The 23,934-nt window shown below is 37.8% G+C and overlaps 1 protein-coding gene across 30 annotated transcripts in view; it reads left to right on the forward strand.

The window, feature by feature from the left end:
- Window positions 1–23,934, forward strand: part of dlg2 (discs, large homolog 2 (Drosophila)) — a 440,002-nt gene that overhangs the window by 385,756 nt on the left and 30,312 nt on the right. For all 30 annotated transcript variants that reach the window (XM_049468833.1, XM_049468837.1, XM_049468835.1 and 27 more), the window contains one exon: window positions 16,410–16,524. In XM_049468833.1, coding sequence (XP_049324790.1) covers window positions 16,410–16,524 — 115 coding nt within the window. The remainder of the gene's footprint in view (window positions 1–16,409; window positions 16,525–23,934) is intronic.

Here is a 23,934-nt window from a genome sequence, read left to right on the forward strand (position 1 = left end):
GGAGTTTAAATTAGGTCCGCGCTCGTAATAACAGTTTACGAGGGCAGGCAGAGTCAGGCTGGATTTTTAGCCCAGTCTAAGCTCTAGCTGAAAGAACAACAGCTCTAGATTACTGTTGTTCTTAATAAAATAATATATTATTAGTTATGTATTAACAGTACATATGACCTATTTTAAGTAGTAAATTGACTCCGAAAAACAGGCTGTGAGGCGGCTGATTTTGAGATACATTCCTGCGGTATAGGCATATAAATATAAAAATTCTGGTGTCTTATAACTATTTACACATAACTTATATCTCCCCTGAAAAGCGTTTATTTTGTTCAGCAACACTCTTGTTTATTTACTATCAGCTTAAATTACCAGTGTTTGCTTAGGCGTGGATGTAATTAGGGGAATCTGTACCAGGTTTGCCTGGCATCTGTGTGGCATTAATGTGGCATTTGGCCCCGCCCAATATCGATATCGGCGATCGGCCAATCGAGATGAAAGACGATCGGCGATAGGAATCGGCCCCAAAAACACTGATCGGTCCATCTCTAATATACATATATTACACACAAAGTAATATATTAAAGCGTTTATTTATATTATTGTTGATGATTATGGTCACATGGCTTACAGTCAAGAAAAACCTAAAAATCAGTGTTTCAGAAAATTAGAATATTATATAGGACCAATTGGTACTTTCGGCAGTGTGCCAAGTCCTGCTCTAAAATTAAGTCCACATCGCCTTAAAAGCTATCAGCAGAGGGAAGCATTAAGTGCTGTAATAATTTCCAGGAAAACACTGCACTGACTTTGGACTTAATGATGTCTATATAAACTACAGTGTGACGGACAGACCAGACTAGCCTGAGGCAATGAGGGTAAAATGCCTTGCCCAAGGGCACAGCCAGAAATACCTAGTAGCCTAATATCAAGTCCCTATAACAGTTCTTAGCATACAAGTCTCTATTAACTGTAAAAAAAATGTAACATTAACTAACTAAATTCCCTGAAAAATAATAGTAAGTCTTAAAAGTAAAAGCCTTTAGGTATAATTAGTAGATTTAGATTTAAATTATTGTTTTCAGTTATGACCGAGTACTCAGTCTGAGCCACTCCCATTTTTTTACCTATATACAGAGCCAAAGCTGCTTACGAACCATGAAGAAACATACACTGGATTTTACAAAAAGTCACCTTTAGCCTTTATGCTTTATTAGCTTTGGTTGTGTAGACCAAGTTCAAAGCCATTGTTAAAAAAAAAAAACACCTGTAATCCTAAATGTAAAAAAAGGCAAATGTAAAATACATCCTGGCAAGATGTTTAAAGAAGTCAATGTAAAAACCGCCTTTTCAATATGCAGTGTGTATATGAGCATCAAACAGGTTTGAAAACAGTATAGAAAATATTTATCAAATATAATTGCTGTTTACTGAGAAATGTACTGTCTTGTTTATCCAGATGGTATTTTTTTCATGGTGACCTTCATAGTGGTTAGTTAATGCCACATGCTAATGAAGGAAACAGCTGGCCGTGCCAGATTACATAAAATGGTCAAACCAGTGCCAATGCATATATTGGCAACTGAGAAATGTGTTTCTGATAAGCTATTTGCTGAATATTGCATGTTTTGAATCTGGCCCAAAGTTGGGCCACCGGGAATACATCACAGAGGGCATTACCACCCACAGTGGACAGTGCACTGTGTGGTAATGATCGTGTACTGTTCCTCTGAACAGAAAAGTGACTCGTACAGAAATCACATCCATATTCAATACAAGACAAGACTAGTCAGTGTAATATTTTAGAAGCAGGCTCTTTAGGTTGTTGTATTGGTTGGGCTTGATTAAAAAAAAAAATAATAATTATATTTCCGCATTCAACTGTTATATCTGGACCACACTGCTGTTCTTACTGTACTTCTAATACAAAGACTTAATTCCAGACTTAATTTTGACAGTCACTTAATCCGTTGTACATGGTTCTTTTAGTACACCCAGTGCTCAGCTAATTGGGAGCAGAAGCTACACAGACTGGCTGTAGATTCCCCTCAGCTCAGCATTCTGATGTACTTTTCCAGCGGGAGGAGAGTACTTGTAATATAGCTTATCATTCCTCTGGAACCAGTTCCCCTCAAGGAGCAGGGATTGATTGTACATGAGGTGAAGCTTGTTACAGGGCTCTGGAGTTCGTTAAAGTGAAAGTTTAATGCCAGCTTGCACTTTGAGCAGGGAGCCAGAGGGACTGCTGAGCTAGGAAAAGAGTTTAGCATGTTTTCCTCACATCTGCTGTGATTGTTGTCTTGTCGAACTAAAGGAAACTAAGACCCAATCCCATTTCTCATTTGTATCCCTAAACCTTTTGAGAATCACAAGCTGTTGCAAGGGAAAGTGGTTAAAATCAGATGACCTAACCCAACTCTGCATTCATACTAGTAGGCGAAAGAGTGTTAAGCAACCATTCATTTCCTATGGGAGTACGTCATTTGTAGATAGGATTTGGAAACAAATTGCTCTCTGAACTTTTGGTTCCTACATTTTATTTATTTTCAGTTTAAAAAGTGTGGAAGAGAAGAGTAAATGAATGAAGTTACACTTATTTAGCACCTTTATAGAAAGACAAGGATGCTTTACGGTCACATTTTGGAATGACAGTTTAGAGTATCCAATTTTCTGGGCAATTTTTAAGTATCTAATTAACTTTATCTCCATGTTTTTGGGGAATGACACCCACCCAGGCACAAGAAGAACATGGAAACTGTACCCAGATAGGGACTGATGAGAGCACTTAAAAATAATACATTTCTTTGATTTTACCAAATTAAATACCTCTGGAATATAATCAAGAAGACGATGGATGATCACAAGCCATTAAACCTTCAAGCTGAACTGCTTGAATTTTTGCACCAGGAGTGGCATAAAGTTATCCAAAAGCAGTATGTAAGACTGATGGAGGAAAATATGCCAAGATTAGAGCATTAAAACTGTAATTATGAACCTGTTTTCTTTGCATTATTTGAGGTCTGAAAGCTCTGTGTTTTTTGTTATTTCAGCCATTTCTTATTTTCAGCAAATAAATGCTCTAAATGACAATATTTTTATTTGTAATTTGGGAGAAATGTTGTCCAAGGTTTATAATAATGTTCATTTTACTCAAACATATACCTATGAATTGCAAAATCAGAGAAACTGATTCAGAAACTGAAGTGATCCCCTAATTTTCTTTAGAGCTGTATATAGGAAAACTTGAAGAAATATGAAGTGTGGAAGAACGTAAAGACAGATCAATACAAAGCTTGCTAGGAACTTGTATCTCTTTAAAAGTGGGAGGGGGTGATTCTAGGTGTACCCAAGCTTTATATTCAGATTTTGCAGCAGCAAACTAAATATGCTAAACTAAGATAAAGCATTGATTATCATAGCGGTTATCGCAATCTTGTCTGTGCTTACTGATTACCATCTGTTTGGAGTGTGGCTCCTAAAAAAATCTTCGTTTGTCGGTCAATGTAGCCCTAACACTTCCCTTGTCTTTTCTATCCCCCCAAAAATTGGGACACCCTACCCTTAAATGTGAAGGTGCAAAACAAAGGGGTAGAGCCCCTTCAAGTTGTTGGACAAAGCTTGAAATTGTATTGGCCCAAAGAACCATATGGATATAGAGGTGATTGGTTAGATGCTGCCAGTTCAACAGGTACAATGCTTCATCTCAATAGGTAATGTATAGGAAGTAATAGAACCAGGACTAAAAGTGAACATAACAGGAACTTACAAAAAGCTGAGCGAAGATCTAAACATAGAAAAATGCTCTAAAAAAGAAAAGGCTCATTGACCTGGAAGAAAGTAGAGTTAGACTCTATGCAGTGAGAAATGGGAAAGGATCACATGAATACAGAAAGCAAACCAAAACTGAGAGATGAGAGAATAGAGAGAGACAGGTGTTGCATTTCTGGGGAGGATAGACAGATGGCATGGTTAGATAAACAGCTAAGGTCAATGCTTCTGTCTCACACCATCTGCAGAAAACACATTCACACCGAATTTTATCTAAAAGCTCTCTGGCACAACACATACCTTTAATCCAGCTGCTGACTCGTATCAGTTCATCTATAAATATTTTTTGTTTTGAAATGACTGACTTTATACTGGAAATATACACTCATCAACAAAAAATAGACTTAGGGCACTATTTGTTCCGGTTAAAATGGACTCTGGTTCGTTTGAACCTTTAGTGCGGTTCAATTAAGCAGGTGTAAAAAAAAAAAAACAGTAATCGCACTCGGGTGTCTATTAAAACAACTGGACTGAGACCAGCTCCTCTTGCTGGTTCCCAAACAAACTCTGGGGTGGTTTGCCAGTTTAATCTGACATATTAGCCAGATAACGCTACTTACCACAGCTATGAACAAACACTGTCTCTGCTCCATGCTGTTTACACGCGCGGTATGTGGGGCGTTCACTACTCTCATTTGCTACGTGTATTGTACTGCACATCCCATTGAAAACACTGTTTAAAAGCCCAGAGTTTCAGCATTTTGTTATAAAGCAGCTCCAAGTAAACAAACTCATTAACTAATTTGGACCATAGAAATGAACTACTGGTGTGAAAATGTCTTTAACTAAGGAAGGTAGTTGTGCCAGACTGTCATGCAGTGACTCAGAATGGCGGAAGGTCATCTTCAATGATGAGTCAACTTTACAGGAGAAGTAAAATACTTTTTAAGACACAATGAAAACTGTAGAAAAATGTAGAAAGATTCTAATACAAGTACTTTTGTAGCATTTTATTGGCCCATTCATCATATAATTTGAATATATTGTTAAGAAGATGTGCCAGATTCACACATTTAAGCCCAAAAAATTAAAATAGTGACTAAATCAAACAGCGTACAGTGCACGGTATTGATTTGTTATATTAATAGATTGGCACTGGTATGGGGTTGCTATCTGCAGAAGGTGATGGATTAAATTTGAGAGGGGGAAAAAGGATGAATTTGATCTGATCCTGTATCACATCCGACCTAAAATAGAACACACTCTCACTGTGGGGTCAGTGTTGTAGATTGTAGATTGTGCTACTTTTATTGAACAAAGCTAATTTTAAAGCCTTTTTAATGGAAATATTCTCTATTTCTGACGGTGGTAATGAGACATTTCTAATACTTATATACAATATTTGTATCAGCTAGGCGGCAAAATAGTGCCAGAACCAGCAGGCAGAGAAGCAACTCCAGTAGAGATAATGTCTCTGCTAAGGGGCTCTGCTCTAGAGATGTTTATAGAATTTAAAACTATTGTCTCTGAATGACTCTGATGCCCTTGGCATTGTGGAGAAGTGTTGCAGACATTTTTACATTTTGGTAAATTCCTCAAAATGAATATTAATATTACTGTGAAACTGACTTTTGTTTTTTCTGTCACACAAACCAAAAAACAAAGAAAAAGTATTGCACCAAAAGAAATATTGCAAACTCTTGTTGTATAGTAAAAAGTTGTATTTGGAGAGGTTAGGGACACTTTGGAGACACCTAGAGGACACCTCATATAATTTTTGTAGTTTCTGTATGTATCTACAGCAGGCCAGGTGGTTAGGAGAGTGAAGAGCTCTGTCTTCAGAAGGTTCTTGAAGGTAGCGAAGAATTCTCCTGCTCTGGCAGTAAAAGGTAGTTTGTTTTACCATTGTGGAACTAGGTAGGAGAATAGGAGAACTTTGTTGAGAAGTGTGGGAGTAAATATTATTTGTTTTTATTGTGAAGTTCTGTTGAATGGATTGTGTTGCTAGAAGAACCAGTAGTTCTGATTACTGCCAGACCTGTAAAATCAAAAATCATTTAAATAGAACCTTTCTGACAACATGAAGCAGCTAAAAGATCTTGAAAAGCAACACATTCTACAGCAATCGAAAATTATGAAAATAGCGATTACCAGGCCTGGATAGGTTTTGAAAATGTAAAAATACCCAGAAAGTTTTGAAAAAGTTATGGAAATTTGATCTACAAATCTTTGTGTTTCAGTTTATCGATGGAGAACATCTATTTTGAGAGTACAAATACATCAGCTCAGAGTTAATTCAGTAATTAAGGCCTACACAATGGAGGTCTCAGGATTTGACATGCATTTTATTATCAAAGATTGTGTGTCAATATTTTTATCAGATTCATTGTAGACCTACTTTAATCAATTTTAATAGTATGGTAATGAAAATGTACCTTGAAGGCTTGGAAAAGTAATTAAAAATCATGGAAATGTATTGGTTAAAATGTGTATGAACCCTGTATATATATTTATATATATATATGCAAACTCCAAAACTGTGTCCTCGAATGCTGCCCTCAGCTGTCTGAAGTTTTTATTTGTGCTTTGAAAATAGCAAGGGTCTTTTGAGCTGGCATTTTCTAATGGAGGAGCTGGGTGAGCTGGAGTGGAGCGAGGTTGTCATAGCTGGCATTTGGGAGTGTGTGTGTGTATATGTGTGTGTGTGAATCCTGCTATTGGTATAGGAGTGCGCTAGGCTGCTGGAAGAGACGGCCTGACATCACCAGTGTTCAGATGCTAACCCTGTCTGACAACTACAGCCTCCATAGCAGCACCTGGAGGAATTTTAGAACACACGCAAACACGCACATACACACGATCTTAAACTCATAGACTCATCAAATATCTGTTACAGCGAGATTCCCTCACACGCTTCATAACACACGCTTTCCAATATTTCCTAATAAAGAGCTGTACAGTGTGAAGACTGCAGGGAAGACGTGATTACTGTCTGACAGCTGCTGTCTGCGCAGACATGTCATTTCCCCTGCATGTGCCTGAAAGGATTACTTACTCTGATTGGGATGTTTAGAGTCAGAGAGGAGAGTTGGATATCCTTCAGTGTGTGTGTGTGTGTGTGTGTGTGTGTGTGTGTGTGTGTGTGTGTGTGTGTGTGTGTGTGTGTGTGTGTGTGTGTGTGTGTGTGTGTGTGTGTGTGTGTGTGTGTGTGTGTGTGAGTGTTTCTGTAGTCTGCAGAAGTGATGTCTAGGTCAATTAACATGTTGAATTTGCAGAACTCTGTGACTGGATAATATATTCAATATTTAATGTATTTTAATTCTCTGCCGGCTTGCATCTTTGTTATAGAAAATAATAGAATAGACTTTTTTATTGTCCACAGTGTGGAAATTCATATTTGATCACTCATGGCATAAAAAACACCAACAACCTATAACCAGACATACTACACACACACAAAATAATAGTAAAATTTACATGTTTAGAATGTATTATGACAGTTTAGTCATAATAACCAAATGTTTGAAGTTTAATTAACTGAAATTAACATTTCAGTAAACATTGCTTGAAAAAGTAAATGCAGCCGGTTTCCTCTGATTATTTTGGGTATTTTCTACTATTTGTAATGAGATCATTGTGTATTGATTGATGCGATTTAAAATTAGAGTACCGTGCATTCTGCTGTTAGTGTCCCTCGTATTAGGGACACATATATGTGGTACTTGCAATTTCTGAGGCTGGTAACTCTGATGAACTTATCCTGTGCAAAAGAGGTAACACTTTGTCTTTCTTTCCTGGGGTGGTGCTGATGAGTGCCAGTTTCATCAAAACATTTTCGATAGTCTTTGTTACTGCATTTGAGGACACTTTCAAAGTTCTTGAAATTTTTAGTATTTACTGAACTTTGTTTCCTTAAGTCATTTTTTTCTTTATTTGAGTATTTATTGTCATAATATTAGAATATTATAATAGAACATTACTCAAATAGGGTTATTTACTGTATACTAACCCTTCTTGATCACACCTGTATAACTGATGCTCTCAAACACATTAAAAGGGCAAGAAATTCAAGTAATGAACTATTGACTAGTTCATAGGTTGGATGACTTTAGTATTAGTCTACAATTCAGAACATTTTTAAATGCTGGGGAAAAAAAACACTGAATTGAATTAGTTCACATTTTATTAGTATATTGACATTAAAACATTTGAAACTACCTTAACAACAATTTGATCTCATTGCAATAGCATTGAGTTTTGTGATCTATTACATCACTGCTTTTTAAGAATAGGTTCTTCTTTTGCTGAAAGGCAAATAATGATCACACTATGGTATATTTGTGTATTTACTGTGTGTATGGAAGCTGTTGGCTCTCTGTGCTGTGGCTGTTCTGTTGCAGTAGCCGTGATCTTTCAGTGCTGGATTAATCCCATCTTTACCACATGTTGGAAAATCTCTCATCACAGACCTTTTTAATCCAGCTGTCTCCCCCAGGTTGGAATTCAGTACCAGGCTTAACAGAGCATGTGTCCGGAAAATTCCATCTGCTGTTTGTTATCTTTCTCCCCAAGACTCAGCAGTTCCAGCAGAGCAGAGCATTACACAGATTTGGAGAAATCAAACCAGTGACTCATACTTTGGGTTTCACACTTAAAGCCAATGACAGGAATAATAAGGAGATTATATGAGACATTATAAAAGGCTTTTTCCTGTTCCAGCTATACATAGTAATAAGGATTTATTTTCTTGACTGTTCCAGCTATACCATCAGAATGCTTCATCCATGCTTTATCCACGATCAGCGCATGGATGATATCTTACAGCTTCTGCTGTTAGACACTCTTCTAATGGTATACTGTAGAAATCTGACGAATCAGCAGAATGCTTTTGTTAAGAATGAAGCTAAAGTTTGTTTGCAGTATGTGAAGGATGACAAGTGAAAGGAAGGATGAAAGTGAGACAGTTTATTTTCACACCTTGCACCTGCACCATTAAATTTCATTGTAACTTATGAATATATCAATGCTGATAAGTGTGGTGGTCTGGAAGTGAGGTGTGTTCTGGAAAATTTCTGCCGTATTGCTATCTTGGTAACAGAAAATACAGGTGAGAGGGAACAGTTTCTGGTGTCCAATTCCTAATTGTTATATGATTCACAGTGTCAAAAGTGGCAGAATTATAATTTCAGGATGTTATATATATATATATATATATATATATATGGTAGAAAAGGTTGAGAACAGAGGGATTTTAGGAGTTTTTCATTTGCGAGTGGTTTTTGCTGCAGTAGTGGAAGAAACGCATGAGGTAAGCAGCACTCAATACTTCCCCAGGTCTGCTGGTGAGTCAGATTTTGTTCATTTTCTCTCAGCTCCACGTAATAATGTTCTGCTGAATCGGAGAGCCCTTGACAGGCAGGAAGTGTGGAATATGAAGGTGGTGACAGTTTTGAGACAGGAATGCAGAATCCATCTAGTGATGCTGAGGGAGCTGAGCTGAGGGTGGCAGCGGCGGAATTGGATGGCAGTTTGGAAAGTAAGAAAGAGCACTGAGAAAGAGATGGTGGAAAGGTGGAGGGTTCTGACTAAGCAAGCTGTAGCAGAAGGTGAGATAAAGTGTTGTGTACAAGTGGATGGGAGCAAAAGGTGTAAAGAATTATAAAAGGTCTTTGCTTTAAGCAAACTGGTCCAAATTTGAACGCCACTGATCTTAGGGTGCCCTAATTTCCAAATATCTGTTTTCTCATTTATTTTTTAGACCTTGTTTATGGAGTCAAAAAAGGGTCATAAAGATTTTGAGTTTGTAAAACAGAAGTCACAAATGTACTGAAACTTGTAAATGCGTTTAAACAACTGCATGCACGAAAATCCAAATCCACAAATTAACTGGAATGTGCAAGCTTGAAACAGAAAGTCATATTAATAATAATTCAAATGTACGAATGTGAAAAAAATATTTTAATTATATATAAATATATATTTTTTTATTTGTAAATCCAATCTCTTCAATGTGTGAATCAGTACTGCTCAAATGGCTTAAGCTGGGTCAGACCAAAAATTTGTGAGGTTGTAAATGTGACAGTGGGTGTTTTTCACTGTGGAGCTAAAAATCCTCTCATTCATCTTCTCTGCTGCGTGTGCGAAGCTCTAGCTGCAGTTGCGAATTTTGACCCTGTTTTGACGCCTGATTGATGGACCAATAGGAAAGCTTTATCCGGACCAATCAGATTACGGGGTTTGTTTAACCAATCAGAACAATGGGTGGGTCTCTGCAGGTCGGAGTACTGGGCGTGTCGAAATGACTAGGTAGACTTCTGCACTCTGAAACTCAGAGTTTCTTGAATGCTTGTGCTGTTAAAAGTTAAAAAAGGAAATTAAATCTTGAAAATCAAATAAAATACCAATTAAATACAGATAAAATGCAGAACAAATACGATTTTGTCTAACCTTAAGAAAACAACAAAAACAACGTACAAAAAGCGAGAAAATGAGCAAAATTAGCAGCAAATCTTTATAAATCTGATGATCTTCACTTTAAAGGTTTGCTGACGTTCTCAAACTCCTAGGATGAGTTATGATTGGCTTTGCAGTATGTAACATTTGTTTATACAGAAATAAATATTTCAGCTCAATTTAAGAAACTCTTCACTGAAAACATCACAGTTTACTCTCTCTCTCTCACTCACTGCTTTTTGCTTTTTTGTTTATTTTGAAGCGAACCAAGCAATCAGGGGACAGATTAAAAGAGTGAGGATGACACCCAGAAAGAATCCACTGCGCCTTTTTGATCTGGGAGAGTTGGCGAGGGGAGGCGGACACGTGCGCTGCTTTAATGCGCTCGGGTTGTGGAGAGAGGCACTCTAGTGTTACAGGCTGTAGTAGAGGGAGAGAAGGAGAGCTGGAGAGGGAAAAGAGAGAGAGAAAGAGAGAGAGAATCACAGCGTGGCAGACTTTGCGTGTGTGTGTGTGTTCGTCTGGGTCTATGTGTGTATATGTGTGAGTGAGCGTATGGGGAGCGGCCAATCCCTCGCACACTGCAGACACTGAGCATCTCACGCCTCCTCTTCCTTGCTCTTCCACTCTTATTCCCTCTTATTCATTCATTCTCTATCTCTCTTTCTGTGTTTTCACTCTCTCTCTTTTTATCGCTCTCTCTTTCTGCCTACCTCTCTCACTCATTCACTTCTTGCAGGCGCTTACACATCTCTGGTCCAGGCTTTGTTCTTTCTTTTGAGCATGAGGTAGAGTGTGTGTGTGTGTTTGAGGGAGAGTGTCTGCCTTAGACATTTACCAAAGTGTGTGTTTAAGAGGTGAGGAGCTAGGAGTACCTTCAGCATCCAGCTCTGTGTGTGTGTGTGTGTGTGTGTGTGTGTGTGTGTGTGTGTGTGTGTGTGTGTGTGTGTGTGTGTGTGTGTGTGTGTGTGTGTGTGTGTGTGTGTGTGTGTGTGTGTGTGTGTGTGTGTGTGTGTGTGTGTGTGTGTGTGAGAGAAAGCGAGAGAAAGAGAGACTAGCGAGTGTGTGTTTGGATCTGGACTCACAGACAGAAAGGTAGGTGTGTACTACCGCACTGATGTGATACTGTACTGTGATTTCCATTGCATGCATGAATGAGAGAGTGTGTTTATGTGTGTGTTCGTGTGTGTGTGTGTGTGTGTGTGTGTGTGTGTGTGTGTGTGTGTGCTCGTGTGTGTGTGTGCATGCTGTTTCCAGTACTCCTCATCCTATCCTGTGGGAGGAATCTGTACAGTGTATCCGCAGCATGCTACAGATATACAGTACAGCATATTGTCGTCCTGCACTGATGCATGTTGGTTTTGCGCTGAGATTAGGTCACCAAAGATGCAGCATCTATTTTTAGAAGTATTCTAACCGATAAAACCCTGAACAGCGTTTTTTTTATTTGGGTGTAGTCTGGATTAAAGATGTTAAGTAGTTTGTTTATTGTTTATTAATAGCAAATGATTAATAGAGACCAGAAAACAGAAACACGCAGAAGAACATGGACTAAAGGAGAGTTTTATGCAGATTTTATGCTGTAGCTGCATCTGTGATAACATGGTAGAAGGAGTGTATAGAAGATAAAGGTGTTTGTATCTTTACTGAGGTTAATTTGAAGAGATTTTATAAGGGAAATAACAATTAAAACAATAGATATTTATTTTGAAATATTTATTATATGGCTTTGTAAAGCTGGGCATTATCAAAGGTTGAGTTTCTGTCAGTCTCTCTCTTTCTCTCTCTGTCTCTATCTCTCTCTCTCTCTGTCCCTCTGTTCCTGCTGGAGATGTGGCTCATGCAGTGTTTGTTTACCTCTTTTGTGAGTTTTTTTTTTATTTGTAGTTTTTTCCCCTTTTGTGCTGTTTACCTGCTCCAGCTAGTCCTATTCTATTGACAGTATTTCTCAATTGGTAACTTAAAGTACATTGGCACATAAAATATATAAGCTATGTTCTATAATCTATATTCTTTGTCCCTTTTTTATTGTTTACCTGCTCCAGTTCTAGTTCTATTCTATTGGCAGTGCTTCTCTACATGGACTACGCGAGCTATGTGTGTATAAGCATTTGCACATTGGTGCAACTTAAAGAAGCTAAATTATTTCATTGGAATTGGACATATAATAAAAGTTATGGATAATTATATATATTGTATGTTTTTTTTTGTTTGTTTAGGTTTTTGTCCCTTTTTATTGTTTATTTGAACCAGATAGTCCTATTCTATTGGCAGTACTTCTCTACATGAGGAAATTGTGTTGTATGTACATTTGCACATCTGTCTCACTAATGTGTGCAGGTTAAAAGAGTGTCTACAAACATTGGCACATTAAAAATATGAGCTGTCTCTCTATTTTATATTGTTTACCTTCTCCATATAGACTAGACGAGCTGTATGTGTTTATTTTAACATCTGTGTCAGTAATGTTTCAGTGCAACTTAAAGCAGATACTTTTTTTCATTAAAATTGGACATACAATGTAAATAACATTATTTTTCTGTTTTTTTTTATTGTTCATCTCCTATTGTAGTCCTATTCTTTTAGCAGTACTTCTCTACAGGGACCAAACAATCTGTTTTTGTGTTTGTGTACTTTTAAACATCTGTTTCAGCAATGGGTGTAACTTGAAGTAGCTGAATGCATTTAGCAGAATGCATTTGTCCATAAACATTATGACAACATTTGGATAATGTAAATTGTCTCTCAGGTTTTAAATTTAGTTGTTTATCTGCTCCAGAAAGTCCTCTTGGCAATATTTCACTACAGGAATTAGAAGCTTTTTGTGTGTTGTGTGTGCATTTAAACAGCTGTGTCAGCAATGCTTTTATTAGAAGGGCTGTTGTATAATGTGTGTAATTGTTTGTTTGCTGGTTTGACTAAAGGGGTTGGTCTCTGATCTGATTTATAACTGTTTTGTATCAGTTTCTCTGATTTTCCTATTTATCGGTAAATGTTTGCGTAACAGAAAATGAGAAATGGCTGAAATAACAAAAAAGATGAAAAGATTTCAGACCTCAAATAATGCAAAGAAAACAAGTTCATAAATGTTTAGGAGTTCAGAAATCAATATTTGGTGGAATAACCGTGTTTTTTAATCACAATTTTCATGCATCTTGGCATGTTCTCCTCCACCAGTTTTACACACTGCTTTTGGATAACTTTATGCCATTCCTGGTGCAACAATTTAAGCCGTTCAGTTTGGTTTGATGGCTTGTGATCTTCCATCTTCCTCTTGATTATATTTCAGAGGTTTTCAATTTTGGTAAAATCAAAGAAAATCATCATCTTTAAGTGGTCTGTTATTTTTTTCTAGAGCTGTATATATATATATTCTTTTTCTTCCAATTTATCTGGCCAATTGTCCAACCCATTCAGCTGCCATCACTAGTGATGCCTCAGCACAAGGAGTGTAAAGACTAGCATATGCCTCCTCTGATACATGTGATGTCAGCCACCGCTTATTTCCGAGCTGCTGCTGATGCAGCATTGCTGAGTAGCATCACAGCTCAGAGGAAAGTGCAACGACTTGGTTCTGATGCATCAGCTCAAAGACAGATACCTTGTGCTGATCGACATCTCTCTTTGGAGTGATGTAGGGAGAGAGTGCCATCTACCTACCCAGAGAGAGCAAGCCCAATTGTGCAATCTCGGGGCTCCGGCAGCTGACGGCAAGTTGCATGACCGGGATTCGAACCAGCAATCTCCTGATCATAGTGGCAGCGCCTTAGTCTGCTGGACCAGCTGGAGACTGGGGGTTTTTGTAATAGAGTGTAAAAAACAGCATCTTGCACATGTGTGTGCAGATGTCACTGCATGCAATTCACCTGAAAGATGATCTTTTTGCTCATGTCAGTGTGCGTAATGTCCTGTGTGCACCATCACCTACTCAACACCTACTCTCACCTAAAGCACCTTTCCTGCATGATTAATATCTATAACATTTTTTCTCTTTTTTTTTTTGTAACAAGCATCACACAATGAATGGACCAATAGAAATGCTCAGAAATGCAAAATGACAAACATCAATACATAGATAAACACACTATATGTAAACAGTTATTAAAAAGGACATGCCTCTTAGTTATTAAATATAAGCATTCTTTTCTAATGTTAAATATAAGCATTCTTTTTCTAACAGAAACTCAGCCACAAAGCCACAGAGCCGACCACATGAAGTTACACAGAACTGCAGTGTTACAAATAGCTACCATGAACCGTGGCTTGTATAGAACACCAACACTAGCGTAGACTTTTTGACCTATAAATATCCTTGGGCCCTGTGGCGTGAGGGTTGTTGTTCGCCCCGAGCACCGAAGTCCCTCTCTCGCTCTTTGCTCACCCGGGGCTGTGTTTGGCTGATGAGCTGGATGGATGTGACCTTCATCGTGGTTTCTGCTGCAGGCCTGTCTTTACTGTTAACTGCCATTGTGATCTGAAGGTCAATAGTCGGAGAGCGGTTGAGATAGGGAGACTCATGTATACCCTCTTCAGGTCCACTCACTTCAGAGCTCTTCAGCTACAGCTCTTCAGTAGTACACTAGAGCTAATCACGCTACTGATAATGACAATGATAAAGGGGGCAGAGATATGTACATATGAGGTGATTGCTTACAAATGTTTTTGTATGCTTTTAAAAACAAAATCCGTAAAAAATGGAAAATCTGAGAATGAGAACCAGAGCTCTTCTTCAATACAATTATGAATTCTGCACAGACACATTGTTCTACATTGTGTTAATTGCCATATGAAAGTTTTTAATATTATATGATAATGATTCTGTATGATTTAATTAGTTATTATAAAGTAATATCAAACTTTTTAATGGAACCATAATTTACAGTACAATTTACCTACTCTTTTTCTCTTTCTTACTTTTTCTTTCAATATCAGAATGTTTCTTTTTGAATTTCTCTCGCTCTCATTACCTGTCTCTCTTTTTCTCTCCTGCTCTTATTTTAGTAGAATGTCTGTCTCACTCTCACACTTTTTTACTCTCTATTTCTTTCTCAGTCTCTTTCTCTGAGTGTCTCATTCTCTTTCTTCCCCCCCCCTCTCTCTCTCTCTCTTTCTGAGTGTCTTGCTTTTTCTGTCACTCTTTCCTAAGTTTATTTTTTTCAGTCTCTTTCTCTGAGTGTCTCACTCTCTTTCTTTCCCCTTCTCTCTCTCTCTCTCTCTCTCTCTTTCTGAATGTCTTGTTTTTTCTTTCACTCTTTTCCTAAGTATCTAATTTTTCCCCCTTTCTCTGACTTTCTTTCTCTCTTTTTCCCTCACTCTCTTTTTGCGAGTGTCTTGCTTTCTCTCTCACTCTTTTCCTAAGTGCCTGTCTCATTTTTCTTTCTCCCTTTTTTTCTCAGAGGCTCACTCTCTTTCTTTTTTTCACCTTGCTTTTCCTCTATTTTCCTGTCTCTTTTTATGTATTTCTTACTCTCTCTTTATCTCACCCCATTCTCTGTCTATCTGACTGTCCCTCTTACTTTCCTTTTGTCTCTGAGTGTGATGTTTGCTATCTTTTTTTAAATGCTCATCTTCGTTTCTCTCTTTCTCACTCTCTTTTGCTTTGTTCTCCTCCCCTGCTTTTCATTTTCTTAATGCCTTACTCAGAGTTCTTTCTCTTTTACTCTGTCTCCCATCTTTTCTCTAAGAGAGACTTCTTTTCATGCTCTCTCTCTCTCTTTCTCCCTGTCTTTTACTGTAAGTGGAATGCTTTCTTTCCCTCACTTTATTTATCAAAGACTCTATCTATACTCTCCTTCTCCCTCTCTTATGTTTTGTCTTTCTTACATCCTTACGCTCTTTTCCCTACACACTCTCTCCCTCTCTCTCTCTGTCTCTTTCTGTGTATTGATATGGTAGTTTGACCTTGTGGCTAAGGGGGTAGTATAGTACTGATCTCTGAGCTCAGATTCAGCAGGACGGTGTGTATTGATGTCCTGTATTGATTCCTGCAGGCGCCAGAGTTTCGCAATACTGCACCTTAAAGGACACACAGCGAGAAATCCCAGTAACATCAGTGCAGTGCTTCTGCCTTCAGACAGAGAGTGTAGTGTAGTGTGTGAACTGCACTGCCTGTGCTGATGGATTAGTTAATGTATATAATCCCGTGTAGTTAACAACAGTAACAGTAGTGTTTTGTTTTTGTCTGTTCATGTTTACAGAGTACGGACGCTTCGAGGCCAAAATTCATGACCTGAGAGAGCAGATGATGAACCACAGCATGAGCTCTGGATCAGGATCCCTGCGAACCAATCAGAAACGCTCCCTTTATGTGAGGTATGTGCTTTCACATGCATGCAGATACCCACACACCTTGTGAGGACATGTGGTCTTACATATGTATCTAATGTTACATATGTATCTAAGGCCAATTACTGAATCTCTCTTCGCCCATATGTTTGTCATTTTTTGTGCCATATGGTTTAATGTTATTTATTATATAACAGAGAAATGTGTGATTATATCAGAGTTCAGCTGGTGGTATTGGATTATTTGTACTGAGAACTATCTTGTGATACTTTCCTGTGAGTTACACACTATAGATGGCCAGGTTTCCCCACACATCCTGGGAAAATGGGAAAACTTTGATGGAAAACCTTCATGGAAAATGACAAAAGCTTAAAACGTCCTGGAAAAGTTGAGCTGTTGATCCACTGAGATATAGACTTTATATACTATGTTTCCTACAGTGTTAAATATTATACAGTAAATGGATATACAGCTCTGGAAAAAAATAAGGAAGCACTTCAGTTTCTGAATTAGTTTTTCTGATTTTGCTATTTATAGGCATGTGTGTGAGTAAAAATAACATTGTTGTTTTATTCTATAAACTACGGACAACGTTTCTCCCAAATTCCAAGTAGAAATATTGGCTTTCATAGTATTTATTTGCTGAAAAGGAAAATGGTTGAAATAACAAAAAAAACTTTCAGACCTCAAACAATGCAAAGAAAACAAATTCATATTAATAAAGTTTTAAGAGCTCAGAAATCAATATTTGGTGGAATAACCCTGTTTTCTAATCACAGTTTTCATGGATCTTGGCATGTTCTCCTCCACCAGTCTTACACACTGCTTTTGGATAACTTTATGCCTTTACTCCTGGTGCAAAAATTTAAGCAGTTCAGTTTGGTTTGATGGCTTGTGATCATCCATCTTCCTCTTTATTATATTCCAGAAGTTTTTAAATTTGGAAAAATCAAAGAAACTGATACATTTTAAGTAGTCTCTTTTTTCCAGAGCTGTATAAGTTACTACTCATTATAAGAATAGTTGACATTGATGAATAGGACACTGCTTTAAATCTCCACCAAAATATATATCCATATCCATCTTTAACCGTAGCTGTTTAACCAATAAAATTCACATTTGAAAAATTACAGGGGCATTTGCATGTTATGACAAAGATGAGCATATAGTACAACTCTGAATCAAGACAGTATGAACCCAAGATATTTTATATTTCAATATATATCCATTCCTGCTTTCAGGCAGGGCTGTTTCAAGGCATTTTGGGGACCCCAAGCAAAAATGCCCAAAAACTGCACTGTTTTTTCTCTCCGGCCTCATGATTGCTGAAGTTTCATATTTTGCGAGCTGCAAGAATCATAAACCTGGTTGGCTGGCTGGTTACTGTCAGCAACTAGTGGGAGGGGCCTCCTGGATGGGGATTCTGATAACAGTGTTGTTGTACATTCCTGCTTCAACCTAGAGCAGGCGTGTCCAAACTTTTTTTGTTGGGGGCCAGAAGGAGAAATATATTTGAAGTCACAGGCCACAGACTCTGTAATAAAACAAATAATGAAATATACCACTTTAAATAATACTTTTTTCCTGATTATTTCATTTACACACCATTTTACTTGACCTACTATCTTTATCTTTGACAGTGGACACCATTGGACATTACTTCAAACTTTATATGGAATATATTTTAGGCCTAAAATGCAGGAACCGATGTTATATTACTATATGTTAGTAGACCAGACAAAACATGATATTTATTGTGGTTCATACTGTCCAAAATCAAATAAAAACACTGTTTGCATTGTATTTTCCATACTGTTCCTGCTTTATCTGATTTGTTGTGTTGTACAGTAATTTTATATGGAATGATTTAGAATGTCCTGCCTTAGAAAGAGCATAAAGCACTGTCTGTGTCAGCCAACCTTCACACGTTTGACCAGACACTGAGCTCCTGTGTATGTGCGTGCGGTGAGAGGTGTTTTTTTTTTTTTTTAATAAAGAGAAAATGTCGCACCTGTAGATGAGCTCATAGGTATTTGTAGGCATGGGTTACTGTGACCTCGACATCAGAAACCACAGTTTCACACTTAGCAAAGGTGTCTAAATTTACACCACAAGTAGTCATACATATTAAAAGTGTTATGGGCATGTAAGGGACATCGATGCAATCCATTGAGGCCCCACATCACAAATTACAGGACTTAGTAGCTATAGCTTAGGATCTGTAGCTATTGTCTTGGTGCCAGGTACCACAGGGCACCTTCAGAGGATTGTGCTGTGGTGTCATTTATAGTAGATACCACCTAATTTCTACTAGATACTGATTCATATGTCCTGGATACTGAATCATTTACTGTAGATACCTCCTAATATTTACTAGATACTGAAAGATTCATTGCAGATGATGGAATCATTTATAAGGCTCAATGGATTAACTTGTGCACACAGTTCTCTGGCTCCAGAACCTTAGTAAATTATGGTAATGTTGATATTACCAGCCTGAAGTGACTCAAATCAGTTTTTTTGGCTCAATGTGGCTCAGATCAGGTTTTTCCTGGCTGTATAAATGTGCCAAATCCCTGCCGAGTCCCTTTTATATATGGTCCTAAATCGTATACCTTATAGATCCATGCACGTGTGACATGAATGTGAACGGTAAAATTCATGCGTTTTTTTGTTTTTTTTTGCTTTTACGCATGCGCTACGTGCTTCTCTCTCATACCCAAACATTTCTTGGTGCAGCTGTGCAGCTATAGCTGTAAAAACAGCAAAAGCAAACCACCTGGTCTTTTTTCACCTCCTCAACCTGAGCATGTAGTTCAGACCAGCTGTTTGCTCTCCACTCCAGCAAAAGATGCTCCACATATGAGCTGCTAAGGCATCTATTTCCCTTTATAAAGCTACAAGTCATCTCTCAAATATGGGTTTTTTGTTCTTTGTGAAGAAGGAGACATTTATACACGTATCACTGTGCGCATGTGAGTTGAACATAGCCTTTGTCTTAGGTGTGTATGAAAGAAATTGTATGGAGAGTGCTTAAAGAAAAGGGTCACATGACAGAAACACGCAAAGACACGCCCCCTCATTCTTCATTCATGCCATTTATCAGTCACTGTGGATACATCTCCTACATGACTGTTTTTTTTTTTATAAGAGGAAGATGGATGATCACAAGCCATTGAACCAAGCTGATCTGCATGAATTTTTGCACCAGGAGTGGCATAAAGTTATCCAAAAGCAGTGTGTAAGACTAGTGGAGGAGAACATACCAAGATGCATGAAAACTGTGATTTAAAAACCAGGGTTATTCCACCAAATATTGATTTCTGAACTTTTAAAACTTGAATATAAATATGATCTTGTTTTCTCATTTTCTGCAAATAAATGCTCTATATGACAATAGTTTTATTTGTAATTTGGGAGAAATGTTCTCTGTAGTTTATAGAATAAAACAGCAATGTTCAATTTACTCAAACATATACCTATAAATAGTAAAATCAGAGAAACTGATTTAGAAACTGAAATGAGTCTATGGTTTGTGTTTCTGTGCTTAAACAGATGTAGGTAGACAATTGCTTATTGTAATTCAGTCATGGGTTCTGTGATATGGATGGAGATGGAATGTTTACTGCACCAGAAAGTGTGGTAAAAAGTGCACCGGAGAGAGGAACCGGGTTCAGCCGAAGTGATGAATAGCTCTGTCAGTATTCTCACAGTCACGCGAGCACACGCATGCTGATATCTCTCCTCCTCAGCTACTGTTGCACTGTGCCTCTGCTGTATAGCTGAAAGATAAATGGACTGTAGCTCAGAACCCTGCTGATGTATAGGTGGTGGGATAGAGAGGGAGAGGAAGAAGGGTGGGTTGGAAAAGAGAGAGAGAGAGAGAGAGAGAGAGAGAGAGAGAGAGAGAGAGAGAGAGAGAGAGAGTGAAAGGGAGAGAGCTGAGCTTGGTAAAAGCTGATCCCACAGGATCTCATTTACTTACTGAACAGCAACGACCTGGTGTCTCTAACGCACTGATAGCTGAAGAAGGCTATAGATCACCTTACAACCGCATACAAAGCATTTAGAGTCCTCGCTCTGCAACCACATTCAGGATCCAGCAGTATCTAAGCAGTATCACTGGTCATGTTCCCTATTCCAGCCTTAAAAGTCCCAATCTCAGTCCTGCCACTGTCTGTCTGCCTGACACTGACTCTAGTGCACTCACTAAAGACTCCACTTCCCAGAATGCACCTGCGTCTAACCTCCCAGACATGCCTGATCACGTGATGCTTTGTCATTCTAACTCACCGGCCTTCTAATAATTTTCACCTAGTCCTCCTAGTATAAATTACCCCTGTTTCAGTTCCATGTTGCCCGGTATTAAATCTATTTTCCATCGCTTTTCTACCCTGCCTATTACTTTGCTTTTGTCTTTCTGTTATCCACCCTTTTTTGTGAATTCAACCAAAAACTGTCATCATCCAGTTTTATGACCATTTTCCAACATCTCTTAATCCTTTTAGCCCACACTTCACCACAGTTCACCATGAGTATTATAAGCCTCAAAATAGAGCCCTGAGGCACTTCATATGATGAGCTAAAACTAAAAAGTTAATAAAGTAAACAAAACAAAACCCTTTTTGGGCTGTTTTTGTTACTGCATCTTTAAGAGTGATATTGACTATATGAAGAAAAGTACTGTGAAACCTGCTTATTCATTGTTTCTTATGAAATAAATGGATTTAAAAAAAGGAGTTTGCTGTTGATGAAAGGTTTTCCACTAGGTTTTGGAGCTTTTCTGTGAAGATTTGCTTGTTTTTACTGAGTTTAGAATGGCCACTATTCCTACATTTTAAAACAATAGTCATATTATACCAACAGGACCAGATCACGTTCTCACCATGGTGGCATAAGTAATTGTATTAAAAAATAACGCATTGCAATAACGCGTTAGAAAAGGACAAAAGCTTGACAATATGACTAGGATTTTACCCATTTGTCCAGTAAACTGAATTATTTCCACACACCATCATCCTAATATATGTTTTTGCACAGTTTTAACTAACTATTTTAAATCAATGTCTTCCTGCCTAGGGACAAACTGGTCTCTTTTAAGTGTTTAAATGTTTATTTTTTTAGTCTTTTGATGCAAAGCAGTGATAACCAGAAAAGGCCTGCAGAAACAGTGAGGGTACTGTGGTCTCACATATATGCACACAAATACACACACACACACACACACGCACACGCATATGCATGCAAATGCACATTCTGTTTACACTTGAAGGCTCAAGAGTTCATGAATATAAAATGTCTCAATCATATTTTGGCTCACAGAGAGATTTGAATTTGAAACTCAATGTATTCTTGATTGTTTTTTTCCCAGCTTTTCTCCACACACACACACAAACACACAGACACACACAAACGTTCTTGTATTAGACACTTGGGTGCTGATTTCTTTTAGTGTGTGTGTGCTAACATGCTTCACTGCTAATTCACTCTGTTTATCATTTCAAAACATCCCTAATAGCTGCTTTTGCCTGATTTTTTCCACATTACCATGGCAACAGCAGTAAAGCGCCACCCAGCCTGCAGAGAGAGCTGCATTGGAGGCTATGTGTAATGCTGCAGCTAAAGCAGTTTTCAGCTGCTGTCAGCAGTGACAGATCTGCCATGGTCTGCTCTGACTGAGAAGACCAGGAGGCTACTTGTGTAGCTGTTTTTATGCATCAGACATATGCCACAACAATCCATCTATAATATATATTGATAAACAACACTTAAAACCTTTTAATTTTTCCCAAAAATCGACAGTGCGCCTTATAATCCAGTGCACCTTATGTGTATATTCTGCCAGTCAGGTAAAAAGGAGCAGTAAAGACACTCTGAAGAAATAAAGCTTATTTGATGGGGAGCTATCAGGCGGCATTTACGTCCCGCTAGTGCTGCGGTTAGCGGCTAATGCTAATGCTGCTGCTCACAGCCTTAGTGCTGGAGAAACTTTACTAAAAACTCATCCTTCAAACAAAATATTGAAAATCTAAGCTTACTGTGAATAAAAAGAAGCTCTTTACTCACCCAAATAAACCTTTTTTTTAGAAGACAAATCTGTGTAGATTAACATCCAGTTCTCGTTTATTTAGGCACTTCCCCATTAGAAGGGAAACGTGGTTCATTGATGATTCAGTATATTGTAATAGCTGTGATGTCTCTAATCTTGTCTCACCAGTCTCAACATACTACTAACTGCAAATATAAAACATACTGCTTAGTCATATTTGTGCAAAGGTCTGAAATATTATTTTACTACCTTAGTCCATATGCTTCTTTCACTTTTACTGACAGCTCTGTATCTGTTTCTAGCTTTTCTAGAATAGAATGTGCAATTTGTGTCCATTTGTGGTGGAACAATGCGTGAATTACTTTAGGAATACCAATTCTTACAGAATTATGTTTAAAATAACAGCTGCAGAATAATTTTGTGATTACACTGACTTGTAAAAAAGTTAATGTCAAAAGTGTGTAGATGACACTCCAAGCACATGATGCTGCTAACAAGCAGGATAATATTTGTAACATCTGAGTAACTCTGCAAAGCTCAAGTCATGTTAGTGTTCAAGACCAGAAAGTTCTGTAATATTGTTTTAGTGCCTCAGTTTTAAATGTATTTTCACTTTTCACAGTAACTGTTTTGTATCTCTCAGCTTGTCAAGAAATGCATGTGAATATGATGTCCTTTAATCCAAACATAAGTGATACTTCTCAACTGTAGGAGGAGCCCAATAGAAAGAAATATAAATGGTCACATAATATACTGGTAATACTCTTTTATTCTAGGAGCACTAGTCTTTAACATTGCAAATAAAAATCTACACAGGCAATAGTTAATGTTAAAAGGTTATGGTTGCCAAATTGTCTTTCTCACAGGGGAGCCAAGGTGTTCAGAACGCACAGAATTACCTACAAGAGTACTGCACAGTTCTGTTATTTGTGCACAGGGAATAAAACAAATACCCTTCCACCCCCTAGTGACAGCTGCCACCTCAAATCCTTACACCTGAATAATGAACTGAGGTCTATGATTTAGGTCTGCCCTGAGGAGATAAATCAAGAAAAAACAGCCAGAAAAACAACCTTTTCTTATATTTAAATGTAGAGTAGTTCCCTTGGACAAGCACAGTGAATGGATACTATTTTTGTTTGTCCGTACCATGCTATTTATTTTCCCACACATTTTCTTCTGCTGCAGTGAGTCTTGCTCTTTGCTGTGTTCTAAAGTCTCTACTTGTTTTTTTTTTTTTTTTTCTAAAAAAATGTTTTGCCATTGATGGTGAAGATGTAAAAGTGATGGAGCACTATCTATCTGTTTGTGGATGAGTTATTAACTAAAGAAGATCAAAAAGATCTTAAAGCGTAATGGCATGAAGACAAATAATAAAATATATAAAA

The sequence above is a fragment of the Astyanax mexicanus genome, chromosome 20, assembly GCF_023375975.1.
Source record: "Astyanax mexicanus isolate ESR-SI-001 chromosome 20, AstMex3_surface, whole genome shotgun sequence".
NCBI classification, from domain to species: domain Eukaryota; kingdom Metazoa; phylum Chordata; class Actinopteri; order Characiformes; family Acestrorhamphidae; genus Astyanax; species Astyanax mexicanus.